We start from the raw sequence: 26,982 nt of genomic DNA, 5'->3' as shown, positions 1-26,982 counted from the left end.
CAACCATCATGCAGCTAGACATTTACGAACATTATCCCATGCATATAGTGACACAAGTAAATCTACTGACCCATAATTTTTGACAAGTTTCAGTTTGTTCAAAACTGAAATCCATTTTGCTGTAATATACACCAAAGATATCCCTTCTAAACGCAGATTCAGACTGACATAACAAGACCATCTTCACACCTAACAGAAGCGACATTGCCTCCTTGAGATGAGAATGTGAAAATTCATCAGCTAGGATCTCATATGCTGAAACCTCCGCGCTTTTCATTTTCAAATCAAGCCTTTCAGCTGTCAACATCTCAAATACAGAAAAAAGGAAGGGGAAAATTGTAAAATGCACCGCCTAGTCAGTGCAACCCGTACCATAAATATTTAAAAAACTTCCAAGTAATCAATCCTCTAAAATCAAAGTTGGAAGAATTGAACCAATCCTAATATCAGAATACCATCTTTACACCTCAGCTAATGTTACATTATATACACCAACAAAGCAGCCAGTTTCTCAACGCTAGTGATCACACCCTGTTATTGTACAAAAATGATTCAACTCCGGAATCCAGACTGGGCTGCTACAAATCAGAATTCCTAAACAAATTCTCTCATAGTTCACTAACTCTGATCATTCTGATCAATGGAACATTATTCAACCAATGTTTGGTACAAGAGAACGGTGGGCAGGTCGTATTGAGTTATTTAATGCTTCACTTATCCTACTGAACACTATTTTCAAGGGGACACAAGCTACCGCAGGTCCTTTAAGCTTCTCTACTACAGGTTTCTTCTCTCTATTTTGCTGGTGAGAACCGGTTAAAGAGGACAATTTTCTAATCTTCTTTGAAAGGAGGCCATTTTTCCGTGTCTTGGGTGACTTTGTTGGTGAACTACGAGGTTTCACCATGCGATGCTTAGTCGAAATCCTACCCGCAGAACTCGGCTTGGATTCATAAACAATATCCGCACTATGCAAAACTGAGCTGTTCTCACCATGATCCTCATCTAAGTCATAGCTGCTGCTATAGTACTCAGATCCACTGACTAGCAGATTATCACAAAAGCCATCATCCAAGACTTCAACTGTGAGGGGGTGACCTATGATAGGCTGACCATTCAATTTGCTCATTAGGGAGATATATGGAACATGCTGTGGACGATAGCTGGCTTTCACCTCAAGATTAACATCATACAATGAAGAATCAGCAATGTGGTGCCTAAGAGAGAAATCTGATGACTCATATTTGGGGTTAACTGTAAATCGAGACTGACGATAGGGTAGCAACCTCTGTGGAGTAAGCAGGTCTGCAGTTGGCCCCTTCATTTGAGCTTCTCTAAGAGAAACATTCCTGCTCCAACCTCGCAACTCATCCACTTGAATTTCCGTAACTGGTCTTGACTTCGAACGATAGTTGTCTACTTTCCGACCTGGAGAAAGAGGGAATGAATCATGATCTATAGCAGCCAAATATACATTTAGTTCATCTTTCAAACCTCTGCATTGTCCAGAATCTTTCTTTTTAATCTTACATGTGTGCCTCGAATTCCTCTTTCCTTTCAACTGCCATTTTGAAGTTCCTTTCACCATCCTCTGGCTGAAACAATGAAAATCTTCACTACCAGAACTAGTGGAGCCAGAGTCATTAAGCTCCTCACTTCCAAACGACATAGCTTCAACTTGGCTGCCCTGGCTAGACTGTGCCCCTACACCACCTTGAGCTTTCTGAGATGTGCAAGATACTATAGGAGACAAGCCTGTTTGGAGAAATAAAAGATATAAGCATAAATCAGACAAAAGAACTGCAACCATGTGAAATTCAGAAATATAAAATCAAAAGAGGAACGATAAACAGGAAAAGAGAAGCTTTTTTTAAAATTGCATCAGAAATCATTGGCAAAAGAACTATTAGAAACTCATAGCATAGATAAGAAAAGAAATTGAAGACAATCATGTAGAAAGGGAAGTGCAATGACAAGTTCACACACTCAAAACGTTCTACACAAATTCACAGAACATTTTTTTTTAACAGTTCCACAGAAAATAAGTTCTTAATTGAAACAATCAGAGTTAAGAAGTTTTTCTAGAGTGAAAGCTAAGAAGTTCAAGATGGGCAGATGGCTGGTATTTAAGGTTAGTGCATAAAAATGACAGTGTCATTCATGTGGAACCATGAGATTAAAATGGGTGCCTCTACTAATTAATCTGCCAAACTCAGCCACAAACCCCAACATGGAGTAGAGAAGAAAAATTGAAGTATGAAGAGTGAACCACTCTAGTCTCTAATTAATACTTCCATAATGCAAAACCAATTGCAAACTTAAGAGGAAAGATTCACCAAAACTACCACTTCATATTAGTTTAACTAAGTTGTGTCTGATGCCCAAGACCAATATGTGAGGGGCTGAGGGATTCCATGAGACATAGAACACATTAGTTTAGGTCCTCCATAACTGAAGGGAAAGGAAATCCTGTTGCAAGTATGCTCTTCTACACCATATTATGCAGAGATTATCCACCAGAAGATTCCAAGGAAAAATCTACGTGGATCTCCAACTAACAGATCAACGAAAAAGGCCTCCAAGGCCAGCTTTTGTTACCATTTTCAGTGCCTGCACTAGTGGCACATGTGCAATAAGAACTACAAAGACAACATTTATTGTGATTGCTCCAGATCATTGGGGTCTTCTTACAGTGCAGTATAGTCAGCAAAAAGCGCAGAGAAGTTCCAACGTCTGATGGGGCTTTTAGCCCAAAGGGAATTAAAGTGTGGGGCTGTGAGCTAAAATGGAGAAAGGTACTAGTGAAGAATGTGTGTGTGTGTGTGTAATAATGCAAGGAAAAATAACTACAAACAAACAATAATATTTGGATAAAAGATCAGAAACAATTATAACTAGCAAATAAGATGATGTTAAAAACATGACATTCAAGTTAAAAAATTATTTAAAATATCTGATATAGATGAAATCATGAAAAGGTATAGTTTTGCTTTTCTTGAGAAAGTTTTCTTATACTAAACTCATCATTCTTTATTCCTAATCACTAAAATTTACTCATAATGTTTTTTAACAATTGATGTAATCAGTTGTCAAATATATTTATATTTAGTACTGTTCACTCAAAGATAGACCCGTTGGTGATGAGGTGCATGCCTTAAATCCTTAGCACCTACACTAAAGCACCATCTAAGTGAAGTCAAACATACAACCTGGCTTTAACGAGTGCTTAAACGCACCTCAAATGAGCTTTAATAACACTGCTACTACTATGTAGATTATAAACCATGAATGCAAAGAAATCTCTGCTAATGCACATAAATACCTGCAGATTGCTTCTCTTCTGCAACTAAGGGCACATCAAACAACCTGTCAGAAGAACCATTCTCAGGCAACCCCGAAATACTGGAAATTCCATTCTCTTTCTGTTCGTGCTTAACAAGGGAAGAATCACGAGGGTGGCCAAATGCATCCAATGGCTTCCCATTATCTGAGATAATATCTGTGTCATTATTTAGTACTGTAGGAAAACTTTTCCCAGACTCGTTAGATTGTAACGCAAAAACTTTGCTTTCAGATACCCCTGCAACAGTAGAGCCAGTTGGACTGGGAAGTTGTTCACACGTGATAGGAACAGACACCATTGCTGTACTCTCCAAAACCTTTGTCAAGGGACGGCGACGGTTCTTCTTCTTTAAGAAATCATGAACATGTGCCACCTGAGATCGCTTCCTTTTCAGAGATGACACGACACCCATTCCCAGGTCATCAAGTCCTTTCATGCGTTTACTTCCCTCGGTTCCATCATCCTCTGAGTCGTTTGGTGTTCTCCTCCGTGTCCCACACACAGGTTGCTCCTCAGATGCAATAGTAAGATTTGGCGCCTCAAATGATACACCAGATTGAGACAATTCTTGAGCAGAATTGGAATTATTTTCGGAACTATTCAGTTCCTCATCTAACTCTTTACCATCTTCAAGAGGGTTAGAAGAAGTATGTGATTCTTCCATGGTATGATGCTCTCCACCTTCTTTATCTATTCTTGAGAAAAAATCTGGATGGTCTTTCCCGAGACGAGCACTTTCAATCTCTAGAGCATGAATAATGGCATCCTCTCTTCGAGCATATTTGACAGCCTTTTTTGAGGAGTTAGAAGCAGCAGCCTTAGCTTTCTCAATACATTCATCATATTCCCCACAACGGAAGGCTTTCACCCGCTTAGATTTTTCAAGATTGTACCAGTCCCTGAAACAGCAGCAACTATTAGACACTTCATCAAGTCTCAAGCTTAAAGGAAAAGGAAAATGTTCACTTCAACAATTGGTACTCTTTAAAATGGGAAGAGCAAGGAAAATACAAGTCCGTTGACAAATACTGCGTTAGACAAAGTAAAAGACATAGGATTGTGAAAACGGAACACCACAAGTCCGAATTGTGGAAGCATTAGCAGGCTAAATGATAGCAAGGAAACTGATCTCTCCTTCTTATTAGTTTTGCAGGCCAAATGATTAGTAAGAAAGTAATGTCTCCATAACTGGGAGAAGCTGGTGCAATTACAGAAAAAGTACTAAGATGCTTTTAGTACCCTACAAGAACTATGAGCCACTTGAACTGGCATTAATTTGCCAAGAACATGTAAAACTGGATTCACAATGGAATAGATTAAAAAGGGGCTCCAAATGACTTCTATCCTTGATACCACTGGGCAAGAACCACAGTTAGGAACATAGTAACCTTAGCTAGCTTGATAAATCAACTTTTATCAATAGAGGAAGATTTCCCATGTTGCCAAAACAAAATCCTGCAAGTCACATTTATGACAATATGTTTACAACACTAGAAAAAGTAAAAAACAGCATTGTTACTCGACAAATGCCAATAAACACCTAAAAATGTGATCTCACTGCCTACATTAAACTTTTCAAAGCCAAAAATTGCTGTACATACTGCATAAATGGCACAAGCAGTATAGAACATTTCACGACAAAGAAAGTACCATAAAAAAAGCTTAATTGAGATACTAAAACTGTAAGTAATCGAAGCAGGCAGACGGAATAGATTGCATTGCTGACCCATTCTTCAAGACAAATCATATAATCCTAGAATGTGTGTGTATATATGGAACCCAGGATTTGAGGATAAGAAACTCCAGTTTTACAAAAGTCTAAACCCCCCCCCCCCCATAAGAATAGATGAAGAGTTAATACTTTAACACTACAAGTTAATTCTGCAGGTTTTTCATATTTTAATTGTCAGAAGTAAGCTACCACAGTTTATTGTTTCACAACATGGCAATGAGCGCCATTTGCTTAGTTCTGCTATAGGTGGAAAGTGAATTGACACACACTACATCTAAAAGCCTAAAACTATAATGACTTGTGAGTACGGGAATCTTAACAGCCACAAAAGATTGAACCACACACTCAGTGAACTCCTTTCCTTCACTTGACTCTACAAAACGAATTTTACTTTCATTTTGTCTAGTTGCTGCTTCTAAGTTAATTTATCAAATCCTATCCAAATTCTAAGCATACAAAACTTCGACTAACTGTACAGAAGAATCTAATCTCTTTTTCATCCATATTTGACAAGTTTAGGAGTGGGAACTATAATTTGGATTAAAGCAAAAACTAGAGGAAAAAGGACCATGGTTTAACCCTTGAGAGAAAACCATTAGAAGGAGAACTAATTTATAAATATGTCCACGCCTCCAGAAACCACCAAAGAAAGTGCCAAACAAATTACTTAAATTCTCATACTTAAAGGGCTGCCGTTATTTACAAAAAACAATAAATAAATACAAAAAGGCAAAGTAGCTCAGGGATGATAGTACAAACAGAAGGAAACCCACAACAATGAAAGAAAATAGAAACTTACACACTTGCATCCTCTCTTCCAAGTAGCTTAACGGGAGTCCCTAATCTTGGTGAAACAGAGCAACTCTGAGGTAACTCATCTGAGCCCAAAATCCGACCAGGCCACCACGACCCATTTCGCCTCCGGACCCACACCAGCCCCCCAACCGACGCATCAATAGCTTTGACAACAGACTCACCAGAACTCCCCATCTCCTTCAAAGCCACCCGAGTTTACCGGGTTACAAAACAACGGAAAAAATCCCCAAAATTCAGTCAATCCACAGCATTCCTAAGCATGTCCAAAGCCCCACAAAAATCACCTTTTTACCTATCATCAAAAAAATGCACATAACCCTTTAAACCACATACACAAAAAAAAAAATCAATCAACAGAATTTTTTTCAGAAAGAATTGAACTCTCACATGCAACACAAAAACCCAGGTATCTAAAACATTAAAACACCACCGCAAAAAAAACAAATGAATGAGTCAAAAAAAAAGACAGAACAAAATCGATTGAAGGGTTTATGCCAGAGATAGATAGATCTAGCTGGAAAAAAATCTTCGGTTATGAATATAACTCTCACCTTATTTTTTATAAAAAAAAACAAAACCCATCTCCATTTTTTCTTCTTATTTCACTCTGGTCCACATTTAGATTTTAGTTTCAGAGAAAAACATACATACATATATACAAGAACTAAACACAGAGAGTGAAGTGGCCGCCGCATAGAAGGAGAAACTTGTCGAACAAATGAAGTAGAAAAGAGTGGCTTCTCTCTGTACGAACAAATAGAAATGGATCGAACGTACCCTTTTTTAGTAACTTTTTTATTTTCTCTTCCAAAACAGAGAAGAGAGAGACAGAACCGTCTTCGCTCGCACGCTCACACAGAGGGAGAGGGAGAGGGAGAGGGAGAGGGTTTTTTTTCTTCTTTAAAATAATATATTATACTATTAGTTTATTTTTATTTGGAAAATAGGTGTAGTGATTCAGCACGACAGGTAGTACAATAAGATTTCTACACCTCTATTTTGTGTACTTGTTAGTGGGGCCTTTCTTTTGAATCTTTGATCAAAGAAAACGTGTCCCTCTAATTTGTCATAATTGCAATAACTTGTCACGTGAAATAAGTAAATTGTTAACTTAACCCTCAACTAAAGCATTGATTAATTGGTTGACCTCTAAATTTTGCGCATTAATTTTCTCAATAGGGATGGCTATTGTGGGCAAAACCTACTTAAATTTGTGGAAATTTTTACCCGTAGAGTCTCAAATAGAACCAAAACCCGAGTAATCTTTTAAGATAGTTATTTGTGTTAGAAATTTGTCTTATAATATTATTTTTATTATTTTTAGGATCACAATATCATTCAACTATTCTGATTTTCCTTAAAATGTATTTTTCCTCTTTTAATAAGATGTTATGTCACATTATTCTTTTCTTTAACATGGGTGACTATTTTCCTAAAGATATAAAAGTGATTATCTAATTAAGTCAAACATATATGACTATCAAGAGAATTTACTCTTGAAACTAAAATAACTTCTGTATTTTCAAAATTTTATGTCTTGCTTCATTTTGAAAGATTTAATTCTAATATATTTAACTTAATTGAAAAATATCCTAATAATGATTGAAAACGAGGTAACACTCTGAGGTCTTTCTATTACATTTCTATTTAAATATCCCTTAAGTAAAATCTTTTAAGAATAATGAATGTTTTTTAAGATTTAATTTTCGTTAGTTTTCAACTTGTATGATGGAATATGAAGCTAATAATTATAAAAGAAAAGTTGTTGAACCTATAAATATTTGTAAGTCATTTGCATCGTGTCAAAAAAAATTAAGAGAAAAGATGAAATTACTTTCTCATTTTAAAGCCGTAAAGCTATTTTATCAAAGACCATATTTTACATATTATTGTGTTCACAAATTTGGACTATTAGTACATACTTTAAAAAGATAGATGAAGTTACTCCCATTGCAGACCATCAACCAGTTTAAGAATTTTAATAATTAACATTTTTTTCCTTGAAGTAAGAAGAAATAGAGTTTGTACTACTCTCTTAGTTTTAACTTATTTGTCAAATTTTTCCTTGACAAACCTATTAAGAAAATAATAATTAATATAAGTAGTTTATCATTTTACCTCTATTAATTGATAGGGTTCCAAACATATTTACTTATTATATTTTTAAAGACATTAACTCAATATAAATAAAAAATTGAGGATATAATAATAAGAAGAAAAAATGTACTTTCTTCATTTGTCAAAAATAACAAATAAAAATATAAATCAAATTAAAAAATATTTAATAAGTAAAAGTGATGAGAGGGAGCATTATTAATACTATTGTATAAATTTGAAAGATAATTGAAGGTAAAAAGAAATTGATCTAATTTTGGTGAGATGCTATATAAGAGAGAAAAGACCCAAATAGTCTCTTATTTAGGGATGGCAATGGTGGGGCGGTTGCGCAACAAATCCGCATAAACCCGCTAAAATTATAATCCGCCCCGCATAGCATCATTTATTGGTTCAATCCACCCCGCTTTGCCCCGCCCCACACTCCATAATTTGTAAAAAATTTCAAATATTAGGTGCAACAAGTGTTTAACCAAAAAAATTAAATTATTTTAATTTCTTAATATTTTTTTACCCTAAAAAATAAATAAGTTAATATTGTTGCAAACAATCATTAATTTTTTTTGTTAATAATTTTGAATCGATTACATATGACGTAATAAACAAATTGTTGAATGTAGTAAAAAGAAACAAAATATGTCAACAATTTTTTTTTTCCTTTCTAATTTATTGGTCATTAAAAAACATTTTTTTCATTTGAAAGGAGAAAAAAAACACTAAACAGTGACCAAACAGATCAAAAATTGATGCAAAAGTTAGTATAGATCAACGAATTTAAAAGACTTTTATCTCAAATTCGCGCCCCGCCCCGCCAGAATTTTGAAAATATAAGTTTTAAACCTGCCCCGTCCCAAACCCGCAAAAGCTATAACCCGCCCTACCCCGCAAACGATGAAACCTGCCCTGCCCTACTCCCGCCCGCCCATTGCCATCCCTACTCTTATTATTGTGTTAAGACTTAAAGTCATTCTTGACTTTTTACACATAAAACACTAATAGTCCCACGTATTTGCAATATTTGTGCACTTTTGGTCCTTCCTCAAATTTTTATCTATTTTTTAATATTTATTTTATCCACAATTTATGTATGAGATGTCTAATTGTCTTTTTATATATCTAGTAGAAATAATAATTTCATATGAGATAAGGTGAGAAGAAAAACATCTTGTTTTGTTTAGTAGAATTTTTATTGCACCTAAAATCGAGATGTTAATCTCGCCGATATCAGGTGCAATAGTACAAATATTTATTTTATTTCAATATCATATGTCAATGTGTTTTTAGTTTAGCTACATTAATATTTCTATTGAACAAAACAAAGTGTTCTTCTTCCAACTTTCTCTACGTAGAATTATTATTTCTACTAAATATATAAAAATATGATTGAACATTCCATACATAAAATTATGAACAAAATCAACGTTAAAAAATAGACGAAAATTTGGGGGAGAACTAAAAATGCACCAATATTACAAACATGAGAAACTATTAATGCTCTAAACAAAAACTCAAAGAGGACTTAGAGTCTTAACCCATAGATAAGAGACTATGTTGGCTTTTTCTCTGCTATATATAACGTTGCAAACCTTATGAACTCAAATGTCACGGAAAGAAACCACAAGGAGTCTTTGATAATTATAAAGAGTTTGACTTTTAAGTGTGTTTGAGATCAACGGCTCTGATTTCTCACGATCACTGTGAATTCAGTATGGTTCCTTTACCCTAGATTCATGCAGGTGAAACTCCAATACGACGTCGTAACATTCTCCATTGCTTCTCTTGTGATAGAGCTCTTTAGGTTTTTTTTTTCCTACAGCTCTCTCGAGTCTGTCTCTGTCTCTGTCTCTGTCTGCTATTTGAGTGATCGCAAAGCAAGAGCAAGTGAGAGATTCATCAAAGAGAAATCATGACAGGTATTTTCCTTAAAAGATTTGATTTTTCGCACAAATTTGAGCTTATTTGACCTATTTTTCTTGATTTTTCATTCGATGTTTGAGCTGTTGCTTTATAGATGGAGGATTTTTAGTATATGAGCTATGTAATCGGACGAAATCCAGAAGTCACTTAATTGAGCCATTTTCATATATATATATAAAGTAACAGAATTTAACTTTAATACTTAAGCTACATATTTGAATTTGTGACAAATCCTGAGAGTATGTGCTAGGCATATGCTATACAGAATTTGAATATATTGGTGTGTATAGAGTTGAATTCATTGATTGCAATCACTATATTTGTCTTATTAGAACTTTGGACCAGACTATGTGCAGGAACAAGAGATGGAAATCGAAGCATTGGAAGCAATTCTTATGGATGAATTCAAAGGTTCACAACCGTCCTTTATAAGTTGTAGTTTCTTTTTTGCTCTGTTGTTGTCTAATCTTATTGGATAACTTTGTTGTGGTGGTTCTGTTAGAAATTCACTCCAGTGAAAGTGGGCTAAATACTTCAAATCGATGCTTCCAAATTACTATTTCTCCTCAGGTATGTAGAAATTTTGGTATCATTTACTACTTGGCTGTTCGAAATTGATGATATAACCAACATAGCAGTGCCTAGGGCCGGAATTATTAATAAGTAGTTGAGCTTCTGTTTGGCCTTGTTTATTGTTGTGCTAGCGAAAAGGATCGTTGCATCTTATTGGTTCTTTCACCAGTGGTGTTTATGCTGTTTTGATTACTATTATCATACTTCTTACAACTTTGCTTTTTGTACAGGAGGAGGACGAAGAGTTTACACAATCATCAGGTTTTGCTATTTTCACAGTTATTTCCTCTGCAGCTCTCTTCTTTACTTATGTTTCATCGAGTAATGAACTCCCGCTAACAATGATTGGTCCCAAATTGTTGGTGCAGTTCGACTGGCTTTAATATTCTCTCACACAGAAAAATATCCGGATGAACCTCCACTTTTGAATGTCTCAAGGTAATTTAACCCTGCACTAGGATATGCCATCCCAGGACCTGTAGTATTTTCTTTATTTGCATACATTGTTCTTCAATGCTACATTACAAAGAGAATTGCCCTTAAATTCTTTTGTTGCTTGTAATTGGAATTGGACTTTTACCTTTTACCCATGGTTTAACATATAGTAAATGGCATGTACTTTATGTAGTTTCTTGCAAAGATGACAAGCTGTAGGAGAGACTAAATAAATAACAAACTCAAAATTTTAATGTGGTCCAGCAAGCTTTAATTCATTAAGTGAGTGATCCATCATTGTGTTCTTAAAACGGCTTACTTCGCTAATATTCTTTACCGCAGATGTTAGTAGAACTCATTTTTATGTCAGCATAACAGGAGGTGCCTAGTAGCTATGTTTTGCTTTACTATTATGATGTGATATAAGCAACTTTGTGCAACTAATACATCTACGATCTCTCTCTTGTTTTTTAGTTTAAAAGGAATTCATTCTGGAGATCTGAAAATATTGAAAGAGAAGCTTGAACAAGAGGTATGTTTCAAGCCCTGATCATATGTAATGCGCTCCTGGGTAATTATTGTTTCTTCTGCTAGTTAAAATTTGGCTGATTATTGTGGCAGTGGCTCTGACCTCACCCTGAAGGCCCCAAAAAGAAGCCTTATTCTCTCTATCTTTCCTCTCTTTAATATTTAGTTACTGATGTGGAATAATTAATAGAATTGACTAGTGTTGTTCTTTTGTAATTTCATGCACTTGTTTTTTATGTCTTAGCTTCTTCTATGAATGCTCGCATTCACAGGCTGTTGAGAATCTTGGCATGGCCATGATCTACACATTGGTCTCATCAGCTAAAGACTGGCTATCTGAAAGATTTGCTCAAGAGACCGACGAAGGTGTTGAAGACGATGAAGCCAAAAAAGAGGAAGTATGTTTTTTTTTGTCCTTACTGAGTTGTTGCATGTGAAATGAGCTTTCATCAACTGCAAAGTCGAAAAGTCATAAATCGAAGATTTCAGTGATTTTGACACATGAATCATGAGTTCCCAACTTCTATTTGAGTAGACAGAACCAGTGTTATCAAAGGCAAAAAGCACAAGAAAACTCCAAGGTCAATTGGGGATTTAAGTACAAAGCACGAATAAATAATTAAATATGTATATGTAGTCCAAGACTAAGAATTATAATTAAAAAAATAACAAATATATGAACAAGAAAAGAATTACGCTAAATTGAAATATCAATTATTTTGTGTTGCCTTTTTAGATTACACTCATTGGCAAGGAAAAATGTCTTATAGCCTTGATGAGAACACTGAAGTGCCTATGAGCGAGGCAAAGCGCTCAACACGCTTTGTGCCTTGCTTCAGGGATTAAGCGTGCCTGTGATAACACTGGACAAGACCTGGTTGCTTTAATATGATTTTGATAACTTATCCACTCAAATAAGAAAGGGAAACGAGGGTGGGGTATGAGGGGGGGGGGGGGGGCGTGGGAGCATGTTCTATTCTCATGGTACTTGGAATCAGGCTCCAACATATATTCTTCTAAAGAAATAGTTTGTGTTTTGGTTTAAGAAGGGGTAGCCTGGCCAAGATATTGGGATGTACTTGAAATCTACCCGAAGTTGTCAACAGTGTGAGTGCTGTTACTTTTTCTAGTTTGAGCATGAAAGTGATATCCGTGTCTTAGTCAAGGTAGTCAGAGGTGACCAACACTTCAATTCTTCACTTTTGTTAGTTTGCCTCTTCAGGAAACCTTGCAGATCTAGCTTGCATTACATATTTATAAGCAATTCTGTGGTGCTATTTTGAACTACCTACTGGAAAATCGTCAAGTCACTTATTGTTTTGATTGATTGGCCTTGAATCTTGATCCCTTAATTGTTATTGTTCATTTGACTTCAGGTAATTGTACCACATGGAGAAGCAGTTACCGTTGAAACATTCTTGGCATGGAGGGAAAGATTTGAAGCTGAACTAGCTTTGGAAAGAGCCAAGTAAGTTTTTTGCATTCGCTTCTCGGCCAAGGTTGTAGCACTGAAGTGGGTCTTCTTCATCCACTAAACTAGAAGCATTATACTTTCTAAAATGCCAGTGAAGCTGCATACAGTAAAAACAAATCATCAACTCTAATCTGTGATTGTCATAAATCCTGGGCAACTTTAGGGGCACTTTGTTGCCAGAGTGAAATGTTCGTTCTTTTTCTTATTTGTGGAGTGCAGGGACTTTTAAACAGGTTTGTGTGTCAGATATTAGGAAATGTTGAATCGACGAGTATATAGTCAGAATGTGTTGATTATTGCCATATTATGTTACCTCTTAAACTCCTTTGCTTTCAACATTTTTGCTTTAGAAACGTGTGGCTGGTCAACTACTTTTCTGCATTTCCTTTTCTCTAAATTTGGCTATTTTGTTCATGATGTGCAACCATATATCAATGTTCAGGTTAATGCCAGATGCAGCACTTTCTGTTTCGAAGGAAAAGAAACTGACAGGGAGGCAATGGTTTGAAAGTGGAAGAGCCAGTGGGGTAATGTATTCTATTGTGTAGTTGCTGTTTCTAAGTTAATTATGAAATCATGCTAGTTTAATCTCATCGATGCCTGCGTTGCTTTGTGTTATAATGGAAACTGAAAGTTTATAATGGCCATCAAAATGATTTGTGTTAAAGAGGACACTGAGCTATAGTTTCAACTCTGTTGATACTGACCAGAGTTCCATAAGACTATCCCATTATGGGGAGTCTGTCTCCCTTTTTGTGTGTTTAATAAATCTGAAGGCAATGTTATATCAAGACAAACCTCCAATTCTCTTTGCTAAAATATACTGACATTAGTCTAAGACATGATAGCAATGTATTGATGTTATTATGCATTCAGAATGATTAAAAATGTAAGACGCAAGCAATAAATACCCTCTGACCTGATTTTTAATATGATCTCGGTATTTGTTCTATTATCTTTTACTTTTTGTTGTCAGAATTTTTGCTGTTACTGAGACGGATTATGGGGCTCAGTGAAAAGAATACCTGTATGATAAAAGTGTAGCTCTGGGCCCTGTTCCTTTTCCTTCTGATTAGTCCTGCTGCTAGTAAAGTTCCCTGACCATACATTAATTTGAACGGTTAAAATAGTATACTGCATTCAACAGTATTGGTGAATGACTGTAAGTCACAAGTATTTGCTGTATGTAGTGGTAGCTCATTTGATTTGGGTGTGAGGTGCTGTTACTGCATAAGCTGCTTAGGCAAGGTTGTGGGGTCACGATATGGCTATGCGTGCTGTTGTTAAATAGGTTTTTCTTTCTGTCAACAGAAAGCTGCAACAGCTACTGCTGAAGAATCTGATGAAGACGTGGATGACATTGATTTCGATGATGACGATTTTGAAGGTCAATTTTTTTGTTCTTGTTCGTGCTTTACTTCTGTTTATTTGTTTGTGGATCAAAATGACGTGATTATTTTTCTCTTTAATTGTTTTCTGTGTGTGAACAGATGATGAAGAAGAAGATATGCTTGAGCACTATTTGGCTGAGAAAACAGATTCATCATCTCATTCTTAAAGAAGAGCCGGTTAAGATAACTTGTGTTTTATGCTGAACGCGGAAGTATTATTTTGCTCATTTCTCAAATGTTGTAATGAGGTATTGCAGGTTATACCTGTGCCAGTTTTGGCCCTAGATCAGACAGCACAAGTGCTGAACATAGATATATACACTTTTTTATCGTAGAAGATTTGATGATATGCTTGTGTGTTTCAATTTAAAAGTTTGCTCATCTGCTCCCCTGGGTTTAGATATGTTCAAAACTCTCTATTTCTCTGTTGAAGAGGTGAGGGTGGAGATTTACTAATACAGACCAATAATGGAAGAAGCAAAGACTAAACATGTCTTACCATGAAAGCTAGAATGCGTTAGGTGGTTCAGGTGTTTTTGTTGTGTATGAATAACAAAATACAATTATCAAGTTTCAAAATATTTAACATGGTTGATCGTGATATCTATGCATTTTTGAAGTATTTTTTCACATTTTTGTGGAAATGATACCAGAGTGGTTTGCATTTGCATCTGTGTTGATGGGAAGTTGCAGATTTCCGTGAATCAATTAAGATGAGGGGGGGAAGCAGTATATAAAAGTATATATAGCTAACGCATAAACGTTTACAAGAAATGGTTGTTAAATCATACTATTACTTTTTCTTTGTAGTACAGATAGTTGAGTTACAGACTATGAATGAACACAAGCTTTCATAGGGAGATCTATCCATTGTAAACTTTCTTCTTTGGATTGCTCGAATCGGAATCAGATTGACTGATTCGAGGTCCAGTTCCTTATGCTTCAGTTTTTGGAATAGTTGGTTTGTAGAAATAAGAGTACTTTTTTGGTTCATCTCCAGATCTGTAGTTCATAGACACAGAAGATGCAAGTTTCACTAGACTTTGTTGAGCCTTCTGTAAAACTGTAGTTGTCTTCACTTTAGCTATATAGAAGCCAATAGCATCTAAATACCATCCACTTCTTCCCTTAAAGCCTACAATCTGCCCACCTTCCATTGGCATTGAAAATGGTGTTCCTCCTTCAACACCAAATGGCCCAAATTTTCGTTTGTTGCTGCTAAAAGTGAGGGACCTTATCACAGGACTGCCACCATACACCACCGGAGAATAATAGCCGCTAATGCTTGTCAGGTATTCTTCTGGAAATTGCAGCTTAATCTGGAATTGAGATTCACTTATAGGCATTAAGATTCGTAGTAACAACAAGATTTGACGGCAAAAGGCCAAAAAAGAGAGAAGAGTTCAAGTTTTATAGGCTGACAGTATTCAAAAAGGATACAATTAGAACACTTTAAGGTGTAATTTATATGCAAATTGTAAAGTGTCCTACATTAGGTGAGGAGTAATTGTCTCCTTATCAGTTAGAAATTATTCACTTTATGAACTGATTTTATGGTTGAATTACACCTAAGACCAGCTTCCTTAACATGGTATCAGAGTCAAACTCAATCTTGTCCGATGAAGGACTTGGATTGTTTTCTCCGGTATGGTTATGGGCAATCTCATTTTCATGAACTACCTAATGTCCATTTTCCCTTGAATAAAATAACGTGCTAAATTAAACCTGATAAATGGCAGGTAACTGACATGCTATAATGAGTGAAACTACACTAGTATTAATTTGTCACCTGCGCAGTTCTACTGCCTCCAACTCCTCCATGCTTCTCTGCTTGATAAGGCTGGCCATTTTGGTCATAGACCACAGTGATGGAGTCTATACAAAGAGAATAGACAAGGGTAATTTCTCTCACTCCATTGAAACTACCATCATCCCAAGGGCTTCCACCATGACCACCCCATGATCCAATGACGATCCTCTTCTTTATTTCGCTTCCTTCACCCTTCTCCACATACAGTTTATCCACTCGATATTAGTCCATCAATCTTACAATAGCATAGCCTAAAGTCTAAACAATGAAACTTTGCTTACATTCAGAAATGAATCAAAAATTTAAATGTGACAACTTACCCTGTCCATCACCGTAAAATGCAAAGATAAGACTCCGAAACTTACTAATCAAAGTTGATTTCAAGAAAGAACCGGTTTTATATAGTAGCAGAAGCCAACCTATCGTTGTAGTGTTTATATAGTGGGAGAAACCATTGTTATTGCAGGACGTATCTGATACCGATTTTTACCATTTTTCAGAACCTTAGCTTTGCATCTTTCCAATAGACAGTAGTGGAAACTGTGCAAATCTTATCATAGTTGAGATTTTGGGTAAGAATCAGATGCGTATGGCAAAGGCAACAGAGACAGAGAGTAGCAGTGCTTGTTCCAATAATCACTAATGCACCTTCTTTTTACCAGTAAAGGAAAGATTCCTTCACTTAAAATCAGCACTAAAGAAGGCTCCTTCACTTAAAATCAGCACTAAAGAAGGCTCCTTCACTTAAAATCAGCACTAAAGAAGGCTGAAATATGTACAATGAATCGTCTAAGATAGTTCCTCTCTGATATGGAAGGGAGCTGATAAAATTAACAAGACAGCACTAAACTTCCATCCCAAAATTATCCAAATTTCATGCAAAAACCAACCATCAGAAAATGGCGTTAACGAATTATTTAGATACACCCATGTAAAGAACGTTCTTTAATTTGACCTTGGTCAGTTTGGGTCAGATAAGGGGGCGGGATCAACCAATTTCGGCTTACTTCCACTGAAGTATAATATTTTGAACCAAAATCCGATGAGCTCGTCTGATAGTAAAATGATCTAAAAAACAAAAACTAGTTCAAATAGATGACTTAATAAGTACAGCCAATGCATATATGTCCTATGTATTACTCATCTATATCCTTCATATCTCTACATCTTCCGGCAGAGGTGCAGCTTCGCTCCATTTTAGTTCCAAGATCGTATTAGGATACTCCGCAGAGGACGCATCTGGAAACAGAGACATTTTAGCGCCATCTAAATAATGTCGCCAGCATTTCTTCGAGTAATATTTACAACAGCTAGGAGGAGTCTTCTCTTTGTTCAATATCCTCTCCTGAATGAACTGTATTCCACAAAAAATAACAATGAGTCCAATCGACTGTAGTAATTGAAAGCATTGAAGAACCAGAAAGTATGACTTAAGGATCCAATAAAGACAGGTCATCTTACCACGAGGAGGTCACTTGTGAGAGATGTCTTTAAGATGAGAGTTTTGGGATGAAAATCTCGCAAGTGACTGTTGAGGAGATTTTCCACCATTCTTGCTGATTTAGTCAATTGTATCTTGTATGCTCCAAAATAAGAAAGATGAAGTCCTCTCAATTCCTCATATATATTCACACCCTATAAATGCAACATGAATAAATAAGCAAAAAATAGAACATATGAGAAATCCATATAGAATAATTGCTGATAAGAAGTTTGAAACCTGTTTGGAGGCAAGAAACAACTTGAAACCTTTGCCATCAAACCCTTCAATGAATTTCTGCACTGACTTCTGTTTTTGGGATTTCAAGTGAAGCTTCACTTCTTGCAACCGTGAAGCATTCATGGAAGAAAACGGCAACTCAGCACCAGTATATTCAAATGAAAGTAGATTTGGTGCATCAATGTTGGCTTCCTTTAGTTTGTGGCACCTTACCAGAGAGAGTGTCTTCAGCTTGTCACTCAATATTGTAATTCTGTGCAATGTACGGCATTCCAACAGGAACAGTTTTTCAAGTAATGGGAAGTGGGAGATAAGTTCATGAAAGGACTTATCTGCCATATGTGAATGCTTCAAAGTCAAATTCTTAAGATTTCCGCACCCTGCTAAGATTAATTTGCACCTTGAAGATTTCTTCCCATGGAACCAAAATGTCTCAAGATTGGGTGCCTCAAGTTTGACTGACCTGAGGCTGGATCGCTCATGTACCTCAAACTTATTTAGTTTAGGCAGAGATGAAACATGCAAGAATTTCAAACCATAGCAATTGATCAGTCGCATATCCTCGATCAAAGGGCAGGCCTGGACAAAATTATGGACTATATTCTCATTGATACGCATTGCTTTCATGGATAACTCCCGTAGATTTTGGAGCTTTATGGAAGTAGAATCACCCACTTCACATCCGTAGAGCTTCAATGAAGTTATTGTCCTGGAAGCAAATACAAGCTCAGGCAGGGCATAAAATTTGCCATCCATTTTTGCATGAATATCAAGCTCATTAACATTTTTGTCTGTAGCAACACTTATCCAGTGATTCATAAAGGGAGCCAGAAGATGAACAGAAAAGACGACATGCAGCCTGAACTTCTGTATACTTGGCAACTGGTATAGTCTGGTTCCTAACGTATTCTCGACAAACAGAATGAACTTATGTATTAATGGAAGCTCCACAAACCCCAGGGATTCAAACGCCTGTTTGAAAATTGAGCTCTGTTTCTCCACTGGTAGAGGTTGGAGATGATCCCATTTATCTGCAGCGTTTACACATTGGAAGTGTCTCTGATCAAAATCAAAGGACGTGAAAGACTCCCAAATGACTTTCCACTTCTTAGACAAAATGCTAGTTCTTGCTAAATCCGCTGGCCATCGGAGAAGACAAAGGATGTGATGTAAAATGTGTTCAGGCAACTCAGAGATCCTGTCCGCATTAACTGCTCTTTCATCTGTGTTGGTGATCTCCATCATCTTTCCCTTTTTTCTATTCTTTCTCTGTGTCCTGCCTTTTCCTTTCCTTTTCTTCATTAGTGTCCTGTCTTTGGAAAATCTAGAGACCCTTCGTTTGGCAAACAATAAGTGTAAAGTTTTAAGTTTTAGACATCATACTGTTGCCAAAAAATCACGTTTAGATTCAATAAAATTCCATTTTATTTCTTATCACTTGAGCACAATGAGAATACTAAATCTGTAGTTCTAGCGCAAACTAAATCCCCAAAAGAGACCCAAAAGGAAAACAATCCAATCCAAAATCAATAGAAGAAAAAATAAGGAAAGGTGTCAATCAATTTCTAACCTTTATCAGCGGGTTATTAAAACACAAAAACTAAATGATTTTACTAATATTTGTGCCAAAATAAACATGATAGAATGCAAAATAACCTAAACACAACCATCTTAATCAGCTTGAAACCCTAAATTCCAAATTGAATAACAATTTGATCATACTGTTGTGCCAAAATAACGTATACATAAACATCATAGAATGGCAAGTAACAGAGATCATATAATTCAGTTGTTTGGCTATCTAAAGAGTCACCCTATCCACGAGAGTTCGATTATCCACCTTCTAATCCCCTCTCCAATTTCCCCTTCTCCTAACCCTATATATAATTTTAAAAAATTAAAACAGAATCCGAAGAAATCTAAGCATGATCATCTTAATAAACCTGAAACCCTAAATTCCAAATCGAATAACAATTAGAGCGTACATACCAATAATCTCGGAGAAAATCAAAGAAAAATGCGAAATTACCTGTTGTTGCTGCAGATACTTGGAATTTGAGAAGACGAACTGTGTTGAATGAAACCGGTCAAGATATTTATATGTTGTTCGCTGACTTGGGCTTTGAATTCTGCTTAAAAGCCCAAAGACAGTTTCTGGGGCCTGATTAACGCCACCATATGGATTTTGTCTCTATTCTCCGAATGTCACATAGGTACAAATCTAGTATAAAATAGATATCTTATTTTCCCGTAAGTCCAAAAAAAATGTCATATTTTTACTTTAAGTAGTAATTTAATTTTAAACTATATATTTTATTTTTAATAAAATGATTTATAGCCACATAAATATCTATCACTTATTTTAAATCACAAATTTTAAAAATCTTTCTTCATTTTAAAAAATGAATATCAACATAAATAAATGTATACAAATTTGTTAGATGAGTTTATTAGCAGATGTATACATTTACATATATACAAACTCAACTTCAAATCAATTAAAAAGATTATCGAATGTATACCGGTACATTAGGTGAATACGGACCAAGATAAAACAATATAAATGTATATCAATTTATTAGGTGAATACAAATTAATGAATATCAATACGAACATATGTATACAAATTTGCTATGTAAATTTATTAGCAGATATACATATTATATGTATGCAAACTCAATTAAAATTACTATAAAAATAATTACAACCTCAAACTCATTCATAATCAAAATCATTAGCCCAAATTTAATCTCTTTTTGTTCGAGAACTTTTCTTATCCCATCAATCTATAAGTAAAATCACACAAGAAATACACCAAATCATAAGGTTATTTTGCATTTTTAAAGCTTTTCCGTAAAATGTGACAGATAAAATATCATGGGACTTCAATAAATATCCAAATCACAAAATTATTTTGCATTTGCAAAGCCAATAATTTATTTTATTTTTTTTTGTAAAATATGATAGATAAATTTTTTTGAGATTTCAATGAAAACTTGAAAGGAGGTGAAATATGGAGAAGATAAACATGCTACTCGAGAAATTTTTAAAGCAAAATATGAAAGAAATAAATTATTTGAAAATTTTAGAAGAATAAATAAGAGAGAATTTTACAGGGGAGAAAATATTAATTCTAGTTACTCTCTAATTTTTTATTTAAGAAATGTCAAATTATTAGCCCAAAACGCGAAAAATGGTCATTTTATGCTAATTTTAAAAAAACATGACTAATGAATGTTGATTTGAAGTCTTAGTTGATATGTTATGCCAAATTTTCAAGTTAGCTACTAGCTTTTTAATAAGTGTTTTGTACTTGTACATCAAATTATATTATAACTTCCTAACATTATATTGATTAAAATAAATACTTCAATAAGTAGTTATACATAAAAGAAACCAAATCCAAGTAATACGTGAATGCTGAATTTGGATCATTGTTTCATGACTTATTTATTGAGATCAAGATAATTAGATATTAGTCTAAAATTCTCTATTATTTTTTATCAATAGATGGGGCAGATGAACCTTAATAGAGAAACAAATTTATTTAAGTTTGAATTTCAATAAGTAAAAGATCTCATGTAATTGAGTTAATTTGATTATATTATTATGAGTAAATAAGACAAAACAATTAGATATTTAGTTACTCGCAATTATATATTTAAGAAATTTATACAAAGCAAGAAAGAATTCTTAATATATATTTAAGAAAAATATAATGTTGATTTAGAATTGTGGGATTGTAAAAATCTCTTGAGAGAAAATATATGAAAGTAATTAATTATTTTAATAACCATAGTTAGGACTTTGTTTTAATTAACTAAATCTTAACCATTAAATTAAATATATGCCACATGTTATCAATCCAAATAGGAACTCAAGAAAAATGGAGAGAAGAGAAATGGAGAAGTGATCTTGAGATTATGTTCAAACATGCTTTTATTTTGGAAAAAAATTAAAGTAAGTGGAAGTAATTTTTTTTCTAAAAATAAATTTGAGAATATTTGAAAACCAGATTTTGCATTCATTGAAGCAGATATTTATTGACAAATTTTTATTAACCATTAATTTTGATACCATAAAAACTTCTAATATTTAACAAAGGAATATATAGGCCAAAAATGCCAACCTAGCTTATGCTTAGTAATTTAAATATTGTGATTTTAAACTTGTCACGTACAAACGACAATCATTATTCTCTTTTACATATATTTGTTATTCCTATTATTTAGAACGATATATATATAAAAAAAACACGTACACTTAACTAGTATAAATAAGTATGAAAAAAAAGGAAAGCATTAAAGAAGAGATTGAAAAGTTCGATCCTCAACCCTCGGATCTTAAAGATATTTAAATGATAAAAAACCAAAAAAAGAAGGAAACAAAATAAATGGTCATTAGTCATTTTTTTTATTTTCAATGGAAAAACATAAGACAAATCTAATTACGCAAACATCTAGGTTCTTCCAACAACAATCAAAAACATACACCTATTCCTTCTCTCTCGCATAGATAAAAAAGTCTCCTTTGGTTTCCCAACAAAGACAACTTCGATTACTGGAAAAACCCTTTAAAATTTCTCTATTATTTCGACATCTAGAGAAGATGTCATCTGCAAGCTATAAAGCTACTACACCAACAGATTTGGTGTGACAACAAGATTCTGTTTTTCTCCCTTTAGACTCAAAAACTTCTTTTTTGGTCTATGGATTCTTCATAAACAAGATTTGTTCCTTCAATCATGCCCATACACTCATTTATTAAGTACAATTAAAAGATTAGTTCAATTTCAAACTTTCTTGCTCCACCCCCATGATATCTGTTTCACCATTTCCGGCATAGTATTGATTCAGTACCCAAATCTTGGGATTTGAATTTTTTTTTAACTTTTTGTGATCTTGGGACATATCCACTTGCTTTGTTGTGATTTTCTTGATCTGGGGTTGGAATTTTATTACCTAAACTGTTTGGTTGAATCGACTTGTTTGATGTGATTCTTGAAAATCCCTGCTTTTTAAAAGTAGAATGTTGTGAACCACACACCAATGATAAGTATAGCAATTTGGTAAAAGGAAAATCTTGAGTTTTCTTGAAGTGATTTTGTTAGGGGAAGAAAGAGCTTGGTAGAATTAGAAATGAAGTCAAGAGTAGGGAGTCAAGGGTCATTGGAGGAGGGTAAAGATTCTGCTACTAAGGTGGTAACTCAGTATAAGCCTTTATCAATAAGGTTACTTCAGTTTCTGTTGTTATTTTTGGGTATTGGTATTGTATTTTCATTGCTTAGTATGTGTATGGTTCGGTATTCAGTAATGCAGAATGTAATTCCTATGGTACAATCAAGATTTCAGCCCTGTTTTCAACAACTTAGTTTGGAGAGTTGGATTAGGCCACCGTCGAGTCTGTTGCATTCAATGAATGACACACAGTTGTTTTGGCGAGCTTCAATTGTTCCTCAAATCAAAGAATATCCGTTTAATAGAACGCGTAAGATTGCGTTCATGTTCTTGACTAGAGGGCCTATACCTTTGGCGCCGTTGTGGGAGAGGTTTTTCAAGGGGAATGAGAAGCTTTATTCAATCTACATACATTCATTGCCATCATACAAACCTGATTTCCCACCTTCATCAGTATTTCAAGGCAGGCAAGTTCCTAGTCAGGTAAAGTGAACATATTCCTTTCCTTTCTAATTGTACATTATGCTTGAGTTTCTTCATATGCCATTATGTGTTAAAAACAACTTAACTTTGCAATAGTTTCCACCCAAGTTCTACTATTACCTAATGTGTGTGTTACCATTTTGGGATTTTAATATGGGGAACTGTCAAATAGGATTCTCTTTGAATATCTTTTTTTTTTGAGAAAGTTAACTGGTATTATAAACAAAAGGAGTACACCAATAGTGTGCTCCTACATAGTTACATCAAAAGTATGAATGGACAACCCAAAACAAAATCTATCTCCTATATTCCTTATAAACTGTCTAGAAATAGGTTAATTTCCCCTATATCCTTAGGTACAGAATGTATACACCAAAAGTAAAATGTTGCTAAACAGTTCATCTTTATACTTTGGAAGGGAATGCTCTTGTTCTCAAAACATCTCTGGTTTCTCTCCTTCCAGATTGTCCACCAGATGCAAGAAGGGACAATCTTCCATCTCTCCTTGTGTTCTGACTGATTTCCATCTCTATTCCAGCATGCTAGTACTTCTGAAGTATGCCTTGGCATGGCCCATCCAATACCCCTCAGATTGATGAACCATTGCCATAATTTTCCAGTCACTTTACACTGCAGAAAAAGATGATTTACTGTCTCTATTTCAGCTTCACAAAAAAAACATCTAGAGCATAACTGCCTGCCCCCTTTTCATAAGGTTGTCCTGGGTCAGAACTGCTTGACTTGCAACTAGCCAAGTAAAACAGGCCACTTTATGAGGTATCTTCCCTTTCCAGATCATCTTCCATGGCCACCATTCCTTGGTTTCTGTTGAGATATTCAGCATCTTGTAGGCTGCTTTCACCCTGAACTTGCCACCTTTGTCCAAACTCCATAATAGTTTGTCTTCCTCAAAATTGAGACTCTTAGCTTGTTCCAAGGTATTGTAGAACTGAATCATTATCTCCACTTCCCAATCATTGAGGAGTCTTCTGAAGGATAGATTCCAGCCTTGTGCATTTTTGACCTCTGAGATAGTAGCTAGCTTCTGTTGATTGAGATTGTAAATGTCTGGAAACTGTTGCCTCAGAGGTGTTTGCCCCACCCATATATCATTCCAGAACATGGTCTTTCTGCCATTACCCACTTTGATCACAGAATTACCCCACATTTTTGGCCACTGATTTCTGATAGTCCTCCATAGTCCCCTTTCATAAGGAGTTTTAACTGCCTGAGTAGTCCATGGTCCTTCCCTACCATATCTTGCAATGATGATTTTCTTCCATAGGCCCTGCTCATCTGCTGCCAGTCTCCATAGCCATTTTAACAGAAGACTCTTGTTTTGTGCTTTCAGATTCTTAATTCCTAACCTCCCTCTTTGAATATCTCATCAGATATAAATGCTTACCCCTTATACTTCCTATCAGGTAAGCCTCAGTCGTGGTCTACGGTAATAATTCTGTGTTTTATGCCTTTTTGGACAAGGTTGTTGAAGCAGATATTACATAGATTCTAGCTGTTTAAAGCTTATCTTAGTCTTTATTGCCCTGGGACTCTGTAAAGATGAATTGTTTGTATTATTTTCTCATCTAGCTTCTTTTAAGATCTCCGGATTCAAGCTCCACAAACTATCTAGGATTTAACCAGAATAGTGGATGATACATTTTGTTCAAAAGGAGACTAGACATATCTGGACACAGTTATAGATATACAAAGTTGGTAATTTTTTCTTCTTCTTCTTCTTCGATGTTTATGGTTATGGGATTCCCTTAAGTTGTACAAAGTTAGGACATAAGGAAACTAAGTTCTTTGTTGTAGCTAATCATCATCCGGCTTAGGTATGCTTAGGTGATATATTACTTCCATGGTGTTGTACTTGAGGTAATCCCAAGGTCATTGAAAGTTGCTTGCTTTGGCAGCAAGGCTTTAATAAAGGCTGAATTGATGAAAGTGGGATAAGAGAGTTCAGTTGCATTGTTTTCTTGTTATAACAGTTGGTCACAGTTGTGTTCGTCTAGATGGTTTCTGAATGTTTGTGACAGCTAATCACTGATGTAAACCTTTTATACCCTTCATCTCAATAAGACCACTTTTAAGTTTTTAGCTGGACTAGTGAATGCAGTAATACCAGGGACCCCAATAATGTTCCCCATATTAGGAAGTTTGTACCATGATCTTTGTTGAGTCTTTCAGAGCAACCATGTTGGCTCTGTACAGCTGAGATGGATTTCTCTTGCATCATTGAGCAGAACTGGATAAGCTGTCCTGGGTAGTGCAGTAGGCCCAGAAGATGTTAGGATACAGTAACCTCCTCCTAATAGCTTTCAACTGTCTATTTCTAGAAAGCCTTCTATTGTTTTTCTCCGATATAAGGAATATTGTCATGCATATTTCATAATGGATGATTCATATTTGTTAGATTAGTAGGTTTACATGAGCCTACTTCGGTGACTGAAGGACAAGCTCACTGGTCAAATCCTTTTCGCAAATATGTTCGTTTTCCATTTAGCTGCAATTAAGCAGTCTGTGAAAGCCTAAATTTGGTAGTACATGAGAAGTAGGAATATAGAGGCCAATCTTGAAATAACAGATCGATCTCACCATTCTGTTGCTTCTTTTTGTGTAGGAGGCGAAGTGGGGAAGAATGAGCATGTGTGATGCTGAAAGACGGCTTCTTGCTAATGCACTGCTTGATATCTCCAACGAATGGTTTATCCTCCTATCTGAGGCATGCATTCCTCTCCATAACTTCAAAGCTATCTATCACTACATATCAAAATCGAGGTACAGCTTTATGGGTGCAGTCGACGAACCTGGACCTTTTGGAAGAGGGCGTTACAATCCAAATATGGCACCTGAGGTTAACATCACTGATTGGCGTAAAGGATCCCAGTGGTTTGAAGTTAACAGGAAACTGGCTGTTGACATTGTTAAAGATGAAGTATACCACCCTAAGTTTGAGCAGTTCTGCAGACCGGCATGTTATGTAGATGAGCACTATTTTCCAACTATGCTAACCATAGAATCTCCTCGCCTCCTGGCTAACCGGACTCTCACTTGGGTGGACTGGTCCAGAGGTGGTGCTCATCCTGCTACATTTGGGAAGGCCGATATTAATGATCAATTTTTCAAGAGAATTTCTGAAAGCCCAACATGTGTATACAATAACCAGCCAACTTCACTTTGTTACCTTTTTGCCAGAAAATTTGCTCCTAGTGCGTTGGGTCCTTTATTAGAACATTCTACTAAGTTTTTGGGCTTCTGAAATTCAAAAACATTTGTTATAAAATATGAGCAGGAATCCATATAGGAAATTTCCTAGCTAATTAGATCTGGTGATCAAGCAAGTGTCATGCTTGCTATTAGATAATTCAAATATATAGAATGCGATGCATGATCTGATATGCTCAGTGTACTCTCTTCTATTATCATATTGTATTGTTGCTGTTGATTTTTAGACTTGGAGTAACC

At 35.4% G+C, this 26,982-nt stretch overlaps 5 protein-coding genes across 6 annotated transcripts; 2 read left to right on the top strand and 3 right to left on the bottom strand.

Moving 5' to 3' along the window:
* Positions 1–423: 423 nt before the first annotated feature.
* LOC125820695 (uncharacterized protein At1g51745-like) lies at positions 424–6,198 on the bottom strand. The gene is made up of 4 exons (XM_049500115.1): positions 5,875–6,198; positions 3,323–4,242; positions 1,531–1,755; positions 424–1,428 (listed from the first exon to the last, which is right to left on the bottom strand). Exons 1-4 carry the CDS (start codon positions 6,063–6,065, stop codon positions 653–655), a joined length of 2,112 nt encoding a protein of 703 aa, XP_049356072.1. The 5' UTR covers positions 6,066–6,198; the 3' UTR covers positions 424–652.
* A 3,449-nt stretch (positions 6,199–9,647) lies between these two features.
* LOC125820710 (uncharacterized) lies at positions 9,648–14,635 on the top strand. Of its 2 annotated transcripts, none has more exons than XM_049500131.1 (11): positions 9,648–9,919; positions 10,269–10,334; positions 10,426–10,493; positions 10,727–10,757; positions 10,865–10,934; positions 11,406–11,463; positions 11,732–11,857; positions 12,836–12,927; positions 13,376–13,460; positions 14,245–14,320; positions 14,424–14,635. In XM_049500131.1, exons 1-11 carry the CDS (start codon positions 9,913–9,915, stop codon positions 14,489–14,491), a joined length of 747 nt encoding a protein of 248 aa, XP_049356088.1. In that variant the 5' UTR covers positions 9,648–9,912; the 3' UTR covers positions 14,492–14,635. The 2 variants fall into 2 exon arrangements, with proteins under 2 accessions (XP_049356088.1, XP_049356089.1); XM_049500132.1 differs by having other exon boundaries at positions 9,734–9,919; positions 10,727–10,774.
* A 446-nt stretch (positions 14,636–15,081) lies between these two features.
* LOC125820838 (jacalin-related lectin 19) lies at positions 15,082–16,557 on the bottom strand. Its single transcript, XM_049500276.1, has 3 exons — positions 16,455–16,557; positions 16,114–16,326; positions 15,082–15,643 (listed from the first exon to the last, which is right to left on the bottom strand). Exons 1-3 carry the CDS (start codon positions 16,461–16,463, stop codon positions 15,260–15,262), a joined length of 606 nt encoding a protein of 201 aa, XP_049356233.1. The 5' UTR covers positions 16,464–16,557; the 3' UTR covers positions 15,082–15,259.
* Positions 16,558–17,027: 470 nt separating this feature from the next.
* On the bottom strand, positions 17,028–19,184 carry LOC125820835 (putative F-box/LRR-repeat protein At5g02700). Its single transcript, XM_049500273.1, has 3 exons — positions 17,855–19,184; positions 17,596–17,769; positions 17,028–17,488 (listed from the first exon to the last, which is right to left on the bottom strand). Exons 1-3 carry the CDS (start codon positions 19,154–19,156, stop codon positions 17,288–17,290), a joined length of 1,677 nt encoding a protein of 558 aa, XP_049356230.1. The 5' UTR covers positions 19,157–19,184; the 3' UTR covers positions 17,028–17,287.
* A 3,772-nt stretch (positions 19,185–22,956) lies between these two features.
* Positions 22,957–26,973, top strand: LOC125820837 (glycosyltransferase BC10-like). The gene is made up of 2 exons (XM_049500275.1): positions 22,957–23,514; positions 26,138–26,973. The coding sequence occupies exons 1-2, from the start codon at positions 22,993–22,995 to the stop codon at positions 26,774–26,776; spliced, it is 1,161 nt and encodes a 386-aa protein (XP_049356232.1). The 5' UTR covers positions 22,957–22,992; the 3' UTR covers positions 26,777–26,973.
* The last annotated feature ends 9 nt before the right edge of the window (positions 26,974–26,982 follow it).

Source organism: Solanum verrucosum, unplaced genomic scaffold, assembly GCF_900185275.1.
Source record: "Solanum verrucosum unplaced genomic scaffold, falcon-dt-bn FXZP01000117.1, whole genome shotgun sequence".
Classification (NCBI taxonomy): domain Eukaryota; kingdom Viridiplantae; phylum Streptophyta; class Magnoliopsida; order Solanales; family Solanaceae; genus Solanum; species Solanum verrucosum.
Note: the sequence above shows the minus strand (reverse complement) of the source record. Positions and strands in the feature narration are given on the sequence as shown.